This window comes from Alternaria arbusti (assembly GCF_024043155.1).
Source record: "Alternaria arbusti strain BMP 1465 chromosome Unknown scaffold_5, whole genome shotgun sequence".
NCBI classification, from domain to species: Eukaryota; Fungi; Ascomycota; class Dothideomycetes; order Pleosporales; family Pleosporaceae; genus Alternaria; species Alternaria arbusti.
Genome location: NW_026249945.1, coordinates 1,395,721 through 1,412,563, shown reverse-complemented (window position 1 = coordinate 1,412,563; position 16,843 = coordinate 1,395,721). Strand labels below are relative to the sequence as shown.

The 16,843-nt window shown below is 53.6% G+C and overlaps 6 protein-coding genes and 1 non-coding gene across 7 annotated transcripts; 4 read left to right on the top strand and 3 right to left on the bottom strand.

Annotated features, from left to right (window-relative positions):
* Positions 1–193: 193 nt before the first annotated feature.
* J4E86_004997 (uncharacterized protein) lies at positions 194–1,010 on the top strand (the record flags this gene model as incomplete). Its single annotated transcript, XM_051445533.1, has 2 exons — positions 194–316; positions 378–1,010. 2 exons carry the CDS (start codon positions 194–196, stop codon positions 1,008–1,010), a joined length of 756 nt encoding a protein of 251 aa, XP_051303630.1.
* A 522-nt stretch (positions 1,011–1,532) lies between these two features.
* On the bottom strand, positions 1,533–1,624 carry J4E86_004996. The gene has a single exon. It is a non-coding gene; the product is annotated as a tRNA-Asn (tRNA).
* Positions 1,625–3,421: 1,797 nt separating this feature from the next.
* Positions 3,422–4,400, top strand: J4E86_004995 (uncharacterized protein; the record flags this gene model as incomplete). Its single annotated transcript, XM_051445532.1, has 3 exons — positions 3,422–3,531; positions 3,589–4,112; positions 4,162–4,400. 3 exons carry the CDS (start codon positions 3,422–3,424, stop codon positions 4,398–4,400), a joined length of 873 nt encoding a protein of 290 aa, XP_051303629.1.
* Positions 4,401–4,404: 4 nt separating this feature from the next.
* Positions 4,405–5,541, bottom strand: J4E86_004994 (uncharacterized protein; the record flags this gene model as incomplete). The annotated part of the gene is made up of 2 exons (XM_051445531.1): positions 4,405–5,126; positions 5,175–5,541. 2 exons carry the CDS (start codon positions 5,539–5,541, stop codon positions 4,405–4,407), a joined length of 1,089 nt encoding a protein of 362 aa, XP_051303628.1.
* A 1,395-nt stretch (positions 5,542–6,936) lies between these two features.
* Positions 6,937–9,150, top strand: J4E86_004993 (uncharacterized protein; the record flags this gene model as incomplete). Its single annotated transcript, XM_051445530.1, has 4 exons — positions 6,937–7,039; positions 7,099–7,868; positions 7,927–8,757; positions 8,806–9,150. The coding sequence occupies 4 exons, from the start codon at positions 6,937–6,939 to the stop codon at positions 9,148–9,150; spliced, it is 2,049 nt and encodes a 682-aa protein (XP_051303627.1).
* Positions 9,151–9,789: 639 nt separating this feature from the next.
* J4E86_004992 (uncharacterized protein) lies at positions 9,790–11,145 on the top strand (the record flags this gene model as incomplete). Its single annotated transcript, XM_051445529.1, has 3 exons — positions 9,790–9,857; positions 9,908–9,940; positions 9,996–11,145. 3 exons carry the CDS (start codon positions 9,790–9,792, stop codon positions 11,143–11,145), a joined length of 1,251 nt encoding a protein of 416 aa, XP_051303626.1.
* Positions 11,146–12,096: 951 nt separating this feature from the next.
* Positions 12,097–15,720, bottom strand: J4E86_004991 (uncharacterized protein; the record flags this gene model as incomplete). Its single annotated transcript, XM_051445528.1, has 3 exons — positions 12,097–12,381; positions 12,432–15,575; positions 15,625–15,720. 3 exons carry the CDS (start codon positions 15,718–15,720, stop codon positions 12,097–12,099), a joined length of 3,525 nt encoding a protein of 1,174 aa, XP_051303625.1.
* Between the last annotated feature and the right edge of the window lie 1,123 nt (positions 15,721–16,843).

The window sequence follows — 16,843 nt, the reverse complement described above, 5'->3', positions numbered from 1 at the left end:
GGCAATGTGAATAGTGCCTATTAGCCGAGTAGTAAAGGCGGACAGCTCTTGCAACAGCCAATAGTGATCCCTCGTTCTGCCAACGAAAGGTACAACCTCACTGACCTACACGACTTTCCCGACTCTATCTGCTTGATTGCACTACCCATAAACCTTCACAATCTAGTAAACATCGAATGCAATCGCCACAGAGATGCCCAACTACGCGCGACAGAGTTCCTTGGACTTGGACGAGATATTCGGCCAATATATCAAGAACGACAGCAACGCCGCCATGATGAGAAACATTCGTACCAAAGAGAGAATGAGCAGCGCAGTAGGTAGCTGGGAGGGACTAGACTTATGTTGAGAGAATACACTGACCTCTCCAACCACAGCACCACTGCGAAGACAAGGAGTGTGGCGGCGGCCCATCAATGAGATGTGTCAGCGCGCTGCACTTCTGCTGGTGTCTCGCTCCCGTCATCGACATGGACAAGAAGTCAGATACATACGACGAGGTCGTGATCTGTGGGCAGCGCTTTCAGTGTATCTCTCCCAAAGGATGCGCCGTGCATCCATACCTAGCGGGCTACAACCTCGACGTCAAGAACGCGCGCAACAACTACCCGAATGTCAAGGTCGAGTGGAAGGCCATCTTCGAGTCATTCAAGGCTGAGCACGATGCAGCCGTGGCGAACAAGACGGAGCAACAGGAGCTGGTGAGGAAGGAAAAGGAGATGACCGAACCTCAAAAGAACCGCTACCGGAAGCTGCAAGACCGAGCCGCGTTCCAGAGAAGCCTCGAGAAGGAGCTTGGTGTCGACCAAGAGGATACTGGCCAGGAAGTAGGACAGTCTCCACCATGTCTACCCACTACGACTCCCGCCCGACCCCGTCGTAAAGATACCAAGAAAGCCAAGAGACAGAGAGCACGTAGAGACCGTGATGATGCAAAGGCCGCCGAGGGAATGGTCGAGAAAGACGATGTGTCAAGTGAGACAAGAGGTCTAAAGGTGAGACCGGCGTAAGTGGAGGCAAGACGCTCGCGAAGTTGAGGCTGGTTGCCCGTGGAAAGACCGGAGGGCCAAATTGACTCAATCTTCCAAGGCATATCGAAAGAAGGTGAAATTATAGCATGGTGTGTGGGCGAGCATAGGTTTGATGGATGGTATGGAGTGTGCGGTGGATAGTGCTGGAGCTTTGGTAGTCAGGCGGCACAAGACCTCGAATGAGAATTTTGAAACGTACAATATCGCTATCACATTGAAACACGCGTTATATCGAAGAATGACGGTATGAGCTGCCGCTTTCGTCATCTTACCTAGGTATGCATATGTCGACGCGTAGCGTTGTTGTAAGGACGCGCATGAAGGAGCGTGGCCATGGCGCTAGCCGATGACGTTTGCCGGTTATGTAATCCCACAGCCATGTGGATCCTCGGCAGCTGTCACTCCATGCCACTACCCACAACCCTAGCATCTCAAAAATATACTCCTTCGTCAGCCCAAACCAGTGTACAGTCTGGCCCGCACAAGCAGCAAAAAAATTCACTCCTCCGGGAAGGCTCGAACTTCCAACCTCCTGATGACTGCTACTGTAAGCTGTAACAGTCAGACGCGCTAGCCAATTGCGCCACAGAGGACAACTGAATTGTGATGTGCAAACCCTCGATTGACTGGACCGTGATTCCAGGGCGTTCTCAGTCTATCACGCGTTCTACATGCCGACCTACGGCTTCCCCGTCCATACAGGTGGGCCCGGGATGTTATATACCTAGATAATTTCGTCAGCACAAGGTCCTTGAGATATGCCCGTGTCTCTATCGAACGTACCGTCTTTTCCGAAACCTCGGGATTGTAAATATCGATGTTGATCTCAGGTTCTAACTATCATCAGCCGTATGCTCTATACCCGGCCATTGGCATACGTACGGTCCATACTCCACACGCCCGGAACCTTGACCATATACTCCTCGCTAGGAATCTTGCCTTCCTGCTCATCGTTCGTGACTTCCAAATGCGCGCATTCGGGGTAAAATTGTGGTTCTGAGCACCCCAGATCATTAGCGCGTTGCACCTTCCCTCATGTTCGGGGAGCTACAACTAGAGGAAGGAACCTTGGACGTACTATTCGCGGAATGCAAGCTGATGATCTCATGCCTCACCAAATACCTCCCCGCCTTCAGCCCTACAGGCACCGTCTCACTCCACAAACTTGGACTCCCATCCCACACACTGAACGCCTTCTGGAACCATTCTCCAGTCTCGATGCTACCTTCTAACAACCCCTTCTCACCGATCTTGAACCAATCTGCCGTTTCGCTAGCAAAGGTCGCGCAGTCATTCTCAGCGTTGTCGCAGTATGCCATCCAGGCTATCATAGGGCCAACAGTATGCACCCAGTACGAGTACACGGCGGTTATGTTTTCGCCCGCGCGAACGGGTATGTATGCGCGGGCGGGCGTACCGGGGGTGTTGCAGGAAAGAGACGTGTTGGTGGTTTCGAAGATGGGGTTGTTGGAAATCCATTTTCGTTGTGGCATCCATGCGGCGGCATCCTGCATGGCCTGGTCGCCATAAGGATCGTACCTGTGAAGAGTGTTAACTGGATCGACTTGGTTATATTCTTTGAGGACTCTGCATCTTGACCTTACCCAGGGTACCATGTGTCTCCGACAGTATAGTTCAGAGCTCCGCCATGAGCGGAGATTTGACGGGCTAAGAGTACGGCGGTGGATGCAAGAAGATGCCACATCGTGAATGTCCTTACCCTGAGCGGGATGCGATTATAAGTAATTAGTCGAGCAAGCTGATCTGTTCTTAGGAAGATATTCTGTCTTGTCGTCTGCTCAAAGTTCATCAAAGAAAGCAGGACGACCGGCGCGAAGCTCCCCACATCGCACCAATGTCAGCCTCATATAACGTACCAAATATCCAGTGCAGCCACCCTTCTATCCGCGGGCCTCAGTAAGCAGCACTTGCTCATTGCCCTGTCCCTATATCGCGCTACTCTCCAGGCCTCACGAGGCTTATCTAAAAGCTGCGCCTGACGTCAAGCTTCGTCCGGCACTTACAGTAGCTGGGTTAGACTCTGAGGGTGGGCCGACCAGTAACATCAAGTCATCGTGTTTCATATCGGCAGTCGCAAAGTGGTAGACGTGGAATGCAGGGATACAGACATATGCGGGTAATGTGCGAAAAATGCTTGGTATGAAGCTTGATTGCGAGCACCTTCCCCTTTATCCGGAGCTACCTAACAAACGCTCTGATGAACGTTGCACCTCATGTGGCGCCACAGGCTTCGGACACTACATGACGAGACGAGGATGCCAACTTCCACGAATGAAAGTCGACCCCACTCTGTCAATGCGGAGCTGTTGCGTGTATATAGTGACCAGGCTCAGACATGGAACTGCCAATCCATCTCCAGCTCCTCCAAGATGCTTACCCGAACCTTTGTTGCAACCCTCGCACTTGCTTCGGGTGTTCTCGCTGCGCAATTGACACAAGTCTCCAACTATGGCGGTAGCGCGCGAGCAAAGCCAGGCATGTGAGTGATCCACGCCCCTCCTTTCCAAGGTTGCGACAGACTGACATGCTACCTAAGGTGGGTGTATGTGCCTGACCAGGTCAAGAGCGATGCGCTAGTCGTAGCGATCCACTCATGCCAGTCATCGGCGCAGAAGTATTTCCAAAACTCCCTGATTCCATGGAAGAAAGGGTCGGATAGCAAAGGCTACGTGACGGTCTGGCCGAGCTCCACGACTGAGTGCTGGGATGTATCCAGTAAAGCTTCGTTGTCGCATAATGGCGGTGGCGATTCGAATGCTATTGCGAACATGATCGTCTATGCGATCGACAAGTACAAGATCGACCCCAAGAAAGTGTTCGTGACGGGTGGCTCCTCCGGTGGCATGATGAGCAACGTTCTGGCCGCCACTTATCCCGAGCTCATCAGCGCAGTGTCTCTATACTCGGGTGTACCGGCTGGATGTTTTGTCTCTGCATCCGGAGCGGCGGCAGCATGGAATAACACCTGCTCTGGCGGGCAGTCCGTCTCGACTGCGCAGCACTGGGGTGACGTAGTTCGGGGGATGTATCCCGGGTATAACGGAACACGACCGCGCATGCGTAAGTTCCAAGTCTTGTATGCTCGTGAACCAAGTACTGACTTCTCAAGAATTCTGGCATGGCTCGGTAGATGGAACGCTGAGTCCGAAGAACTACGACGAGACGCTGAAGCAGTGGACCAACGTGTTTGGCGTTAGCACCACGCCGACGAGCTCGAAGAAGGATACGCCAGAGCGCAACTACCGTACTGACGACTTCGGTCCGAGTGTCGAAGGCATCTGGGCAGTAGGTGTCGGCCATAGTGTTCCTTCGCATCTGACCGTATCGGAAGCCTGGTTTGGTCTATGAGCGTTCAATGGCTCTCGCTCCTACGATGCACTTCCTTTGGTACTTCTAGCGTAGCCCTTCGTTCTGGTCGTCGGACAGGGCTGATATCGGGACGCGGCGAATCCTGTATAGGTGGCGGAGATGTACTGCCCTCGATACCTGATGTAGATGCAATGCTTGCCGCATATACGCTGTTTTCCCTCTCTTCGCGGAGCTTGCTGTACGTGCGACTGATCCTTTCTAGATCGGGATTTCGTAGGATCTCGCCAGGAACCTCAGGAAACCTATGAGTGTCGTCGTCGTTGCTGACATGATCTGTGTCGAGCTTCTCATGTGCTGCGTCGGCCCAGTAGTTGCCAGCAGACGTCAGCCACTTACGCACAACGTTTCTGCCAGCTGTCGGCTGATCGGCTTGGGTGTTATCTTGCTGACCATCATGAGAGGAAGGACTGGGGTGAGGATGCTCGGAGCCGGGATGCGTGATGGTCGGGATCAATTCCATAGCAATAGGCGACTCTGAACGTATGCCTAGGCCCGTCTCTGAGATACGTTTGGGGTTGCAGTCGACGGAGGACGGAGGTCGCGGAGATGGTCGTCGCTCACTACTACGACTGGGGCGCGATGAGCCAGAGTTCTCATCATCATGCGCAGGCTTCCCTTGGGGAGCCTCATCGCCACCAGTCGACCACAGGATGTATAGAGAGCCAAGTGCTGCCAAGATTGTTCCGGCTATGGGTGACCATTGCCCTGGGGACTTTGTCAGCACCGATCATACCACTGCGTCACTCTACTCACCAATCGAAGCCATAGGTTCCGTCATATGTCGCACCTGAGGGCTGAAGAAGTTTGCTTCGCCAACCCCGATGATTGTGATAATCACCCCGCCGAATAAGGGGATCTCTATGACGCTCAAGAACTTTCTCACAACGTTGTTGATGCCTTTCATCTCCCCAACAGTCATGTTGGCCCCCTCGATCCGAGTATCTAGCGGCTCCACGTGACGTCGTCTCTTCCAGTTGATCTCGAGGATTTTGTCCCACGTGAAAATCAGAGACAGTATCGCAGGTATGCAAAATCCAGCGGAGAGCAGCATGGCCGCGTTGAAGGTCAAGATGCGCGGCACGGAAATGACATAGACGTCGGCGGCAGATCCGCCTCGCATCGGAGATTTCGGACCCACGCTTTCAGAGCATGTCAGATTGCAAGTAGCATGCTCGTACGGAAAGTTAGCGGCACCTTGAAAAGGGTTCCCACTATCGTCGCTACTACAGGCCGTTGAAGTAACCCGGTAGAATTCGACGCAGAGGGCCAGCAGCCCCATCAAGATCAGTATCGTCCACAGAAATATGATGTTGCGACCGGGAGACTGGAAATAGGTTCGCGACAACCTCACAGTGAGAGGCGCTGCTAAAATGCCAATTGCGCAGAACTGGAAAGCCTGCACAGGCGAAATCGATCGATCAGTTTTGTCGCACGGCATATTGGCACCAAGAACTTACTCCGTAGATATCCATATCGACGCCGCCTACAAAGTTTCTTGGTCAGATATGGGCTTCTTGGAGTTCTTGGTGGCTGTTGTACTGACCATTCGTATGCGCGGCTGCTAGCACGAGGGCCTGCAGGGCCGAAATGGCCGGCAGAATTAAGACGGCAGCCAGACAGGTGTTCCGCAGCCATTCTGCTTTGCGAAATGTTACACATGCGGCGACAAGAACATAGTACAGGATCTGTATTCATGCATCAGTTTTCTGATAGGTCCAGACCCGCTCTACACGTGGTATGGAGTTGGTACTAACACGCGAGCCTGCTCCATAGTTGGACGAAATGGGCCAGGCACAGACGACTTGTAGCGTTGGGCTAGACGATGTAGCGGTCGAGGTAGCGGTTGCAAAATCGGATAGCGCTCTAGTTGCAGACATGCTTCCCTGGTATGGGTAAAGACAGATGAGATGAAGACATTGCTGAATGAGCCGTCACGAAGGGAGAGGAGCGGCATAGGTATGCGCGCTGCGCATAAGGGCAACTCCGGGGTAAGGCGTGCCATGTCGATCTCCAATGGTTTGGGGCATTGCAGATTACCGGTGAACTATATCGTCTTCGCCTGTCGCAGTTGCATAGGGCGAGAGGCTGAGTGGAAGGCATGACCTGTCAGCGCTGGACCCTTTCTCGATACGGGAGGCGCTACTCGCTAGCGGCCCAACCGGCGCCGAGATGCCATCACCTTGTCATCCTGGGCTGCGAGCTCAGCCTCCTGGGCTGCAGATGTCGCGACAATACAAGAGCCTCACTTGCCTGCCGCCATGCCCATGTCGCGCGTCATCGTACAAGCAATTTCTCGGCATCGGTACTGAAGTCCACGGTTGCGACGGAGGCCCAGGCACGCCGGCTCACAGATCGCCTGCAACGTCTAGCGGGCGTACGTACCCATCAATCGGCCCTTACCCAGAACCCAAAAGCTTGTTCTTGCACGTTTTAAACGTCAGGACACCTCCTGGGGTTTTTCTGGCCCCAAGATCATCTTGCAGTGTGGATTTCCAGCATTGCAACGGGGCGCAACATGTTGAACCAGCGCGCCACAGAGACAGAGAGGCCTGACCTTGATACTAGCAAGATCAAAGAGTGGCGCTCAATAGTGACTCTCATTGTTTTCGTACTGACAAGTAAGTAGCGTGTGTATACTGACATTGCAGATGGCGGACTAACGACAAAATGTTTGTAGACATCAATGTTCTGTTTCCGTTCCACATACCCATCTATGTGCCGCGGATAATATGGACTCCATTCGTCAAGACCATGAGCGCGTTGCGCATCATCGCACCACCACAACACCCAACGAGGATCCGGAATGGCAAGCCTGGACCATTCGTCCGGTTCGACTTTCCCATGAACTTCATAACGACACCTCTGGTAGCGGATCTCTTTCTACTAGCCATCCTTGCTATTGGCGCAAAAGAAGTAAAGGGTGGCACCCTGGGTGATCAGGGTATTGTTCCATACGATATCATGCTGTTCTTCCTCTCTCTTGCTTACATCGCCATTTCTGTTGATGCTTCCGGTCTCATTAGATGGCTAGCTTTCAAGGTGTTGCAGAAAGGAGGGAAAGTCGGTCACCGGCTTTTCTTCTACCTGTATGCCTTCTTCTTCCTTCTCACTGCGTTCATCGGTAACGATCCGGTCATTTTGTCTGGCACTGCGTTCCTGTCGTACATGACGCGTGTATCAAGCAACATCAAGCATCCAAGGGCGTGGATCTTCACACAGTTCTCGGTCGCCAACATCGCATCGGCGATACTGGTATCATCCAATCCGACCAACCTAGTCTTGGCCGGCGCGTTTGGGATCACATTCATCAAGTACACGGCCAACATTATCGTACCAGTTCTTGTCACGGGAGTTGTACTGTATCCTTTCTTGTTGTACATCATCTTCCACGACGAATCTCTCATCCCCGCCTCTATCAAGATGGAAGATCTTCCAGATGAGCTCAAGGTAAGCACTCCCACAAGCGAGGTGTTATAGTATGTGCTGACAAAGCTTCCTCCAATAGAACAAGAAACCGGTCAATCCCAATATTCCCTTTGCCAAAGGTGCACTCGAAGACAACGAAAGCGATCCCAACAGTGACGACGACGAACAAGAGAAGAAATTATCCCTCGAGGAAGTCCTGAACCCCTTCTTGGATAGGAAAGGCGCAATGTTTGGAGCAGCCATCATGGCAGCTACACTGATTACTGTCTTGGCGATCAATGCTGCTTCTCAAGGCTCTCATGAACGTCCGGTGTTCTGGGTCACTTTACCCGCTGCAATCGTCATGCTTATCTTCGATCTCACAATGGGTTGGCTCAACCGGACAGAGACACGTAAGATCGCCCACGAGGGCCGACGCAGAGCAGAGGCCGCACTTGCTGAAAGAGCTGAGACTAGGAGGCAGTCTGTCATACAAGAAGAGCTGGACGCGACCGCCACTCAAGCGGATCACAAAACGGCCCAGAACCCCGAGGAGAAGTCGCGGCCATTGGCTGAGGCGTCCAGTCACATATTGAGCGGTCGAACACGGGAGATGATGGGCGCTGAACTCGTATCGCAGGACGAGAAGAGGCTAGAGCCAGCCAAGAGGCCGATGCCAACCACACTCGCGTCACTCGTCGCAGACACGTATAGATGGGCACAGGAGACGTTTCCGACAACTATGACCGTATTCCACCACCTCCCGCTGGCGCTTGTTCCTTTCGCCTTTTGCATGTTCGTGCTGGTCCAGGCTTTGGTCACCAAGGGCTGGGTTCCGGTCTTTGCACATGGGTGGGACCACTGGGTTGAGAAGACAGGGACGGTTGGTGCGATTGGAGGCATGGGCTTCGTTTCAGTCATACTGTGTAACGTGAGTGTCCATTTCACCATAAAACTCAAGTAGCTAACCTTGGACCAGTTTGCTGGAACTAACATCGGCACCACAATTCTCATCTCTAGGGTGGTACAATCGTGGCAAGAAATCCACCGTCAAAACGGCATTCCAATATCCGATCGAACGTTCTGGGGCACGATATACAGCATGGCGATTGGCGTGAATTACGGTGCTTTCAGTCTCGCCTTCAGTGCATCGCTGGCGGGCATGCTCTGGCGCGATATTCTGGGCAGAAAGCACATCCGTGTTGGTGGTCTGGAGTTTGCGCGCGTCAATCTGCCCATCATCGCGATCACCATGCTCGTTGGTCTGGTAGTTCTTGTTGGCGAGATCTACATCATGAGGACGGACGCTCCCTACGATAGCTGATGAGGCAGAACATCAAGGCTATCCATATGGATTGCGAACTGCGCTGTATACCACTTCAAAAGTACTATTTCCTCTTCCGACCTTCTCAATTGCCATCGCCACACTTTAGCGTACAGCAATAGTCTGGAACGGAATGTGCTCCTCCTGCGTTCGGGCAACTGTACTCTTCTGAGGCTTCGTGCTTTGAAGATGGTACCAGGCTCAAAGACGAGACCAGCGCCGGCAGTTGGCGAGAAGGGACCAAGGGATGGATGAACCGCGGACGAGGCATTGGGATATGCAAATGATGAAAACAAAAGCTCGAAAAAACAGATACACCGCGAGGCCGTCATATCAACATCCGCAGTGGACGACGAGGACGAGCTGATGCAACATTGCAGACGATAGACGCGCGCGAACCCAATGCTGGAAAGACTGTCCACATCATAATCAACATTCTAATCATACCCTCTCTCCAAACAGTAACACGAGCATCGTAACTGCCCGGTGTCTCAAAGCTCGGTCCCTTTCTCGTGACACCACCAGTATCGCGTTAGCGCGTCGTTAGCGCGGACCCTGATTTCTGCTGTCCCGCGCCTACGACACCGATACTCTCACAGGAAACACTTTCAGCGTAGCATCTATATTTGGGTCCTTGTTATGGCAGACGCAAGCTCTTTCCGCAACAACGCGCCCACGCTGGAGGCAACCGAGGCAGAGCTATCAAGGTCAGTGATAACATTCGCGACATCTACAAACGATTGCTCACACCTTTTAGGCTTCTCGCAGAAGAGATCTCTGTCCAGACCGAGTAAGTCCTGTCTTGGAGCGATCGCACGAGGATTTATGGCTGAACTCCCACGCAGGCTTGATGAATTCAAGAACAAGGTTGCAGAGCTCGAGACCAGGCGGGAGGACGTAGGCAGGGCATGTCATCACCTCAGCCGCGTCGTCGCTGAGAAGCTGTGCCGCAACTTCGTCGACAAGTTCCACACCACTCTACCACCAGAGCTCCGCGAGATGGTCTACGACTACGTCTGGGACGAGCCCATGCTCAGGCTAGTCTTCGATGACGTGACCTTGTACGAGAAGACTTCGAATACTACAAGTTTCCCACGGTCCTTCGCGTCCACTGGCCATCGAGGGCAGGACAAGATCAATTTGGCGCCTTGGTCCGTACCCTGCATGGGAGACAACTGTCGCTGTTTCCTTTGGTGGGAGCTTCCACTCTGGGTCCAGCACCAGTATGTCGGTATGGACGTTGCAAAGGAAGTCGCCAAAGCATACTATCGCAAGATGTCCGGCCGTCAGTTGGATGCTAATAACCTCCATGAACTCACCCACTTCCTGTCTAAAGATCATTTCCACCTCGGCGTCAAACCTCTCGACCACATTCGTCGCCTGGAGCTCACCCTGGCGCCGGACGCTTACATCCAAGACGGAGGCCGATCAAAAGACCCCATTCAGAGCAAGGAGGGCTTAGACATCTTCCAACACCATCTCGAGAAGCTTTTGGATGTGCGAGTCAAGAAGGGTTTCCACCTCACGATCAAGCTCGAATGGAATGGTGCTCTCATATACTGTACGCCGGTCTTGCAGCGCTCACGTCGCGTTGTCAACGCGTTGATGAAGGAGGGTGTCGTAGTCACTGTGGTTGCTTGGGAGAAGAGCCAACAAGAGGAGTACATCGTCTCGGACTACTACGCACTTGCGCCGGAAGCCTGGCAGGCAAAGTGGATAAAGAAGGTGCGAGAAGACCAACGTCTGGAGGGCCATCGCTCTGACTCCTACATGGACGCTATTATGGCGTTCATGGATAATTCTGTCGATCTTGACTTCGGCATTGTTGACGATGACCTCATGGATGATTCGGAACGAGAGAACTTGGAAGACGAGGCGTTTGTGAAGGCTTTGACTGGCTTGGAAGGTCCCAAGAGGAGTGTTCCTAACCCGTTCGCTGACTACTACACACATCCTGATGGAGAACTCGATCTGGAGGGCTCTTCTTCAGTCTAGTCATTGTTCATACGTTGCGGTGTCAGACACGCGTGCGTTGGTGCTTACCGCCCCGAACGTCTGCGTATAGTACTAGATACTACTGTTGGGCTAGCAGACATGACGATGGATGCCAAAAGATACTCGGGTCCTATCTCAGATTCCCTAGCCCTCATACATACGAAAAGACAAAGTCATCCCATTACTCTTTTCCCCCTCTTATGTGAGGACACTGCAGACGAGCGGATAGTATCACAACATCCTAGGAAAAGTCTAACACCCACATAAAACCGTCGGTCTAGAAGACCACACTGCCATGGGGTTTTGTCATTATACCTTTTTATGCCAACTTAGACTGCAGCGCACCTTCGCCGCACAAGGTGGTATTAAGATGCAAGATTTTTCATCTCCTGAATAATTCACATCCATCGCAGAGTTTGGCAAAATCAACCTGCTTGTAGACAACCAGTTCAGACAGTACAAGTGTTGCGCAACAGCCAAAATGGCGTTGCATGATAAGTTCAATTGATTCATCCCAGATCCCCGCCAGATGTTTTGTTGCCTAGTAAAAGACCCTGCCGGACGTCACATCGCCCCGTTGATCAACACCAAGAAAACACCCTCAAGAATGACCACAAATCAGAATCTCTCCAAGCCCAACAATAAGAAGGCTCTGGCGATTGCAGGCCGAAGATTAAACGCCAAAACGCACACCCAGATGTTTTGTGACCAGCAGAAGAAAAAAAGGAAATTGACCCGTACCCGACCAGCGCCATGCTTGCTATGTACATTTGCTGCAAAAGAAAATGGAAAACTATAAGATCGCGAACGAGATTAGAAAAGTAGCGATTAAGTGGTATCGTGCTTAGGACATTACAAGGAACTTCGTAGACAGAGGTGTCGCTGGATAGAGATGTCAAGTCCAGCGAGAAAGATCAGATGAGAGCGCAGCAAGATGATACCTCACTAGCGCTACGCTGCGGGCGAGGTCATGGGCGATATGGCTGGCGATTCATCGGCACGCCGGGTATCGCTCGTTCCCGAGACGATGGTAAATGGCGCCGTGGACCCCGCCGCTGGTGGGGCAGGCTTCACCGCTACACCATTTGGCTTCGGCGTCAAGACCGCAGAACCGGGTGGTGTTGTGTCCGACTCTTCTTCTGGAATAGTAGGACAGTATGTTTTGAGGACGTGTTTGAGGGCGGGGCGGCGGATAGGTTTCGAGAGGAAGAAGTCCATGCCCGAGTCAAGGCATTCCTATGACTTGTTAGTATAACAGTAGCGGAATCATGACGCTGATTACATACCTTCACGTTACTCTCCTCCGCATAAGCTGTCAGAGCGACGATGGGGGCCGAGAAACCAGACTGCCGGATCAGTCGCGTTGATTGCAGACCATCCAGGTTGGGCATTTGGACATCCATGAAGATGAGGTTGTATGGAGCTTTACGTTCCATACTTTCCATGACCAAGTCGAGCGCTTCCTGACCGTCCTTTGCGACAGTGACATCGTACACATCTTCAAGCTTCAACATGCGCAGTACGACCTCTTGATTTGTCTTGTTGTCTTCGGCGACGAGCACCTTGACTTTGTCTCCACGTTTTGTAGCTTCGGCTTCAACACGTTTCATAGCTGCAACCTGCGAGTTTGGTGATTCCAACGGCGCATTCGAAGCGAAGAAAGGCTGACTAAGGCCGACAAGACGAGGCTGGGTATCGGTGTCGAATGCAACTGGCCCGGACGGAGCAGTAGCAGCGGTGTTCCCAGCGACGATCGGGCCACTTGTAGCGGACTGTATCGAGCGGGCCGAAAGCGCGTCATCATGTGAGCGACCTCGCGGCGGCTCGTCGATCGATAAGCTGCGGCGCGGTGTCCCGGTTTCCAGGTTCACGTTTCTGGAGCTGGCTGTACTGTCGGCCCGACTTGTAAGGTGCTTCAACGGTATTACCATAGTGAAGACGCTTCCGTGTCCGACCTCACTCTTGAGACCGATCGTGCCCTTCATTAAACCAGCCAGCTGCGAGACGATACTCAGGCCAAGACCGGTGCCACCAAACTTCTTGCTTAGACCCAAGTCGCCTTGGACGAAAGGCTCGAAGATCTTGGCATGTAGATGGTCCGGAATACCTGGGCCAGTATCCTCGACCTCGAATTCAAAAGACAACCACCGTCCCGGTGGCGGTGTTGGGGTTCGCTCCTGAGCCATGTAACGGGAGAACGCATCTCCCTTGCCCATGACGTTGATAACGTTGGCGGTTCCGAAGTTGTCGCTCGGTGTCGCAATTGAGACGGATCCTACCTCTGATGCAGAGGCTCTTACGCGAGTTTTCGAGTTGCGCGTTGAGCTTTGCCGTGATTGCAGAGACGCCTTGCGACTGTCTGACATGTGTGCCTCTCCAGGACAACGAATAGTGAGCGTAACCGAACCACCCTGTGGCGTAAACTTGAGACTGTTCGATACCAGGTTGATGACCACCTGGAGTATCCGATGTTGGTCGCCGTATAAGACCATGTCCTTGAGTCGACCAAGCCCGAAAGGCCCGAGGTCGCGAAGCTCATTCGGCCGTCCGCTATCGTCCAGATTGTTTTCGTATGGTCCCTCGAATTCGACAGCGAGCTTGATGCCGCCCTCTCTTGCTTGCTTTTCGAAAATGGCCAAGACTTGCGAGCTAATATCTCGTAGCCGAAACTCTTTCTCGTCAAGACTGAGCTGCTGACCGACCTGGTTCTTGCTGAAAGTTAAGAGATCTGTCAACAGATTGAGTAGCAAGTCTCCACTCTTGTAGATGATGCCCAGTGACCGTCTCAGCTTGTTCGGGTCGTCTTCCGACATGCACACGGCGCACATGCCCAAAATACCGTTTAGTGGTGTCTTCAACTCGTGCGAGATGTTCGCAATGAATAGCGTCTTGCTCTCGTTTGCCGCCTCGGCCGCCTTCTTGCTCTGTTCGAGCTCAGCTGTTCTTTGTGCCACTCGCTCTTCCAGCTTCTCATACTGCATCATCAACTCATCCGTCATCTCGTTGAAGGTCGTTGTCAGATCCGTGAGTTCATCGTGAATGAAGTGTTTACGGTCCTTGACTTTGCCTGGAATGCGGAACTGTCTCCGCCTCTCGGCTTCCTTCTTTTCTGCTCGGTTGAGTTTCGCGTTTCGCCGGTAGTGTATGATTTGACCAAAGAAACCCTCTTTGCGTGCCAGGGCCGCGTCTTCCGAACTGTCGTTGGCGCCATCGTTTTGCGAGCTGAAGTCGTCGTCCTCAAACATGTGAGGCGCTACTGTCTTTTTGGTAGCGTCGCGTAGTCTTCGTATTGGCTGACTGGAGAAGTGTGCCACGGGAAAGGCCAAAAGTAGCATTGCACCCATTGTGCCAAAGACACAGGCAAGGATGACGTTCCGGAGGTGGTAGATGGGTCCCCAGACCTCATCGTGGGTCTGCTCTACCACAATCATCCAGTCGACCATCGGACTGTTTACAACAGCGTATCCAACGGCAACATCGTCGCCATCCTCGTTTCTGGTGGAGATGATGCTACCAGCATTGTTGGTGGCGCCGGTAGACTTGGTAAAACCCTTGCGAATGGCGGGATATCTTGCCCAGTCGAATGGAGGCGGATCAAGAGAAGTGTCGTATTGGCCGTGCCGTTGCACCTTTGCTCGCTGTGTTGGTGGGGCGAGGTAGCGAACCTGTACGTTCTCGGGAGCGTTGGGGGTATCGGCGTCATACAGATATTCTGAAGGAAAGGTGTTCGTAGCGTTGTTGGGGCCAAACAGCAGAGTAAGACCACTGTTGTCTAGACCCTCCATGGCGTTGACAACATTGGTAATCAGCGACGCATCCAGCACAGCCGTCAGCCATCCTAGGGTGTCGATGTTGGACGTGTTGTTGATGATGGGTATGGTGACCGAGACCAAGCTGAGTGTTTCGTTGACGCGATAGGGCCCGGTGAAGAGGTAGCTCGTGTTGTCAATGGTCTTGCCTTCGTAGTGTGCCTTGTAGGTGTTGACGGTGTCGTTGTAGGGAATCGTCTCGACAGAGAACTTGGGGTAGAGCTCGGGAATGAAGCCGTACTCTTTATCGCCTAGCGTCGCATTCGTGCCGTCGGGTTTAAGTATGGGAAGCACAACGTCCATCATGCTCAGTGCGGTCCGGCTGAAGACGGAGCGGTCGGAGGAATTGAAGGGGTATATCTGGGCCTGGACAGCCACACGGGTTCTCATATCACCAGAGAAGATGGCATCGTAGTCCTCAATGACTCGGACCCAGTTCGCGTCTGAGGTGTTGCCGTCGTAGTATCGGTTGAGGGCGGCCTGCGGGGAGAGGCGGTTCGCAGCCTGCTGGGAGAGGATTTGCATCAAGTTCAGATTCGAGGAGAGTTGGGCGGCTTTGAGCGAGGCTGTCAGCGTCAGGCGGGTCGAGCGGATGTTGAGCACGAAGTTGTGGTTGGTGAGCTGGCAATGTCAGTACCAGCATGGACGAGTATGCAGCGTCGATATGTACCCATGTTGCGACGGCTATTACGGCCAGGCCTATCATGGACGCCAGCAGAACCAGACATCCCAACTGTTCGCGGATGGGAATCCGCATCTTGACCATGGCTCTGCGAAGAGTCGCAGGCTATTCTACCGACGTGCTTTGAGGGGAGCAACGCAGCCCGGGAATAGTGGGAGAGTGCGCAGCCGGGGCGGATCTCACTCAGCTGTCCAAGCGGTACCGGCGAGCTGACAGACGCGAGGGCGGGTGTTGTGGGTAGACAGAGGGGAATGTGCGAATCCCATTCCTCGCAGCGGGCGGCGGCGGAGTTTTCCAAGCGTATCGTCGACGATCAGTACAGGATCTCGATTACTCTGGGGCGCGGCTCAGAGGGCAGGCACGCAGGCGAGGTGGAGTGAAAGCACGACCAAGGCTGCTAGGCCCGAAGCAGCGCGACAGGTGCGTCGGCCTCTGGTGGTGCAGGGTTTATATTGCTTTTGGCCGCAGGTCCCGGGCGAACGATTGCGAGCAGCGGACTGGCGAAAAGAGAGGACGAGCGGGTGCTCTGGCGGGCGCTGGCGACGAGTGTGAAGCTGGACGAACAGCTCGGCGGCGGCGGCTCGGTGCAGGTCGCAGTCGCGTCCACGGTGGTGGAAAAGGGCAGAGGGCGGGCCTCCCGGGGAGAGATTAGGCGTTGGTCCCTTCGGGCTAGACGCCTCGAACGTTGAACATGGGCTGATGGCTCCAGACCCAGGCGAAGGCTTGGTTCGCCACAGCTTGCAAGCTGGCCCAGGGCAATGCATGGACAGAGCAGATTGCGCTGTGCAGAGGCGTGTCATCCAGACGCGCACTGCTATCAGCCACACTCGGTGTCACCACGCTGTCTGCTGTGTGGTGTTTGGGGCGCCCTCGCAGCGTTGCCTCTCCACCAGCAAACACGAGTTCGAGCCACTTGGCAAGCGGGGATGGCCTTGTCGTCTTGGACGGGCCCGTCTCCACCTGCTCTTTTGATCGGCAGATTGGCTCGAGTCGGTGCGATCCAGAACCTTCGCCCGGGTCGGGCGCGCATAGGGGTTAAGCGTCCTGCCTCGCCTCCGAGGCATGACTGGCATGAAGCCACCGGCACAAAGAAATAAAACATCACGTCGAAACATCAACATTACAACGGCTGTTAGGTGGTTGCTAGCAGTCGTTGCCCGGTCCGCGCCGCTGTCTCGAGTAGTGCGCGAGTGCTGTCACGCCGTTT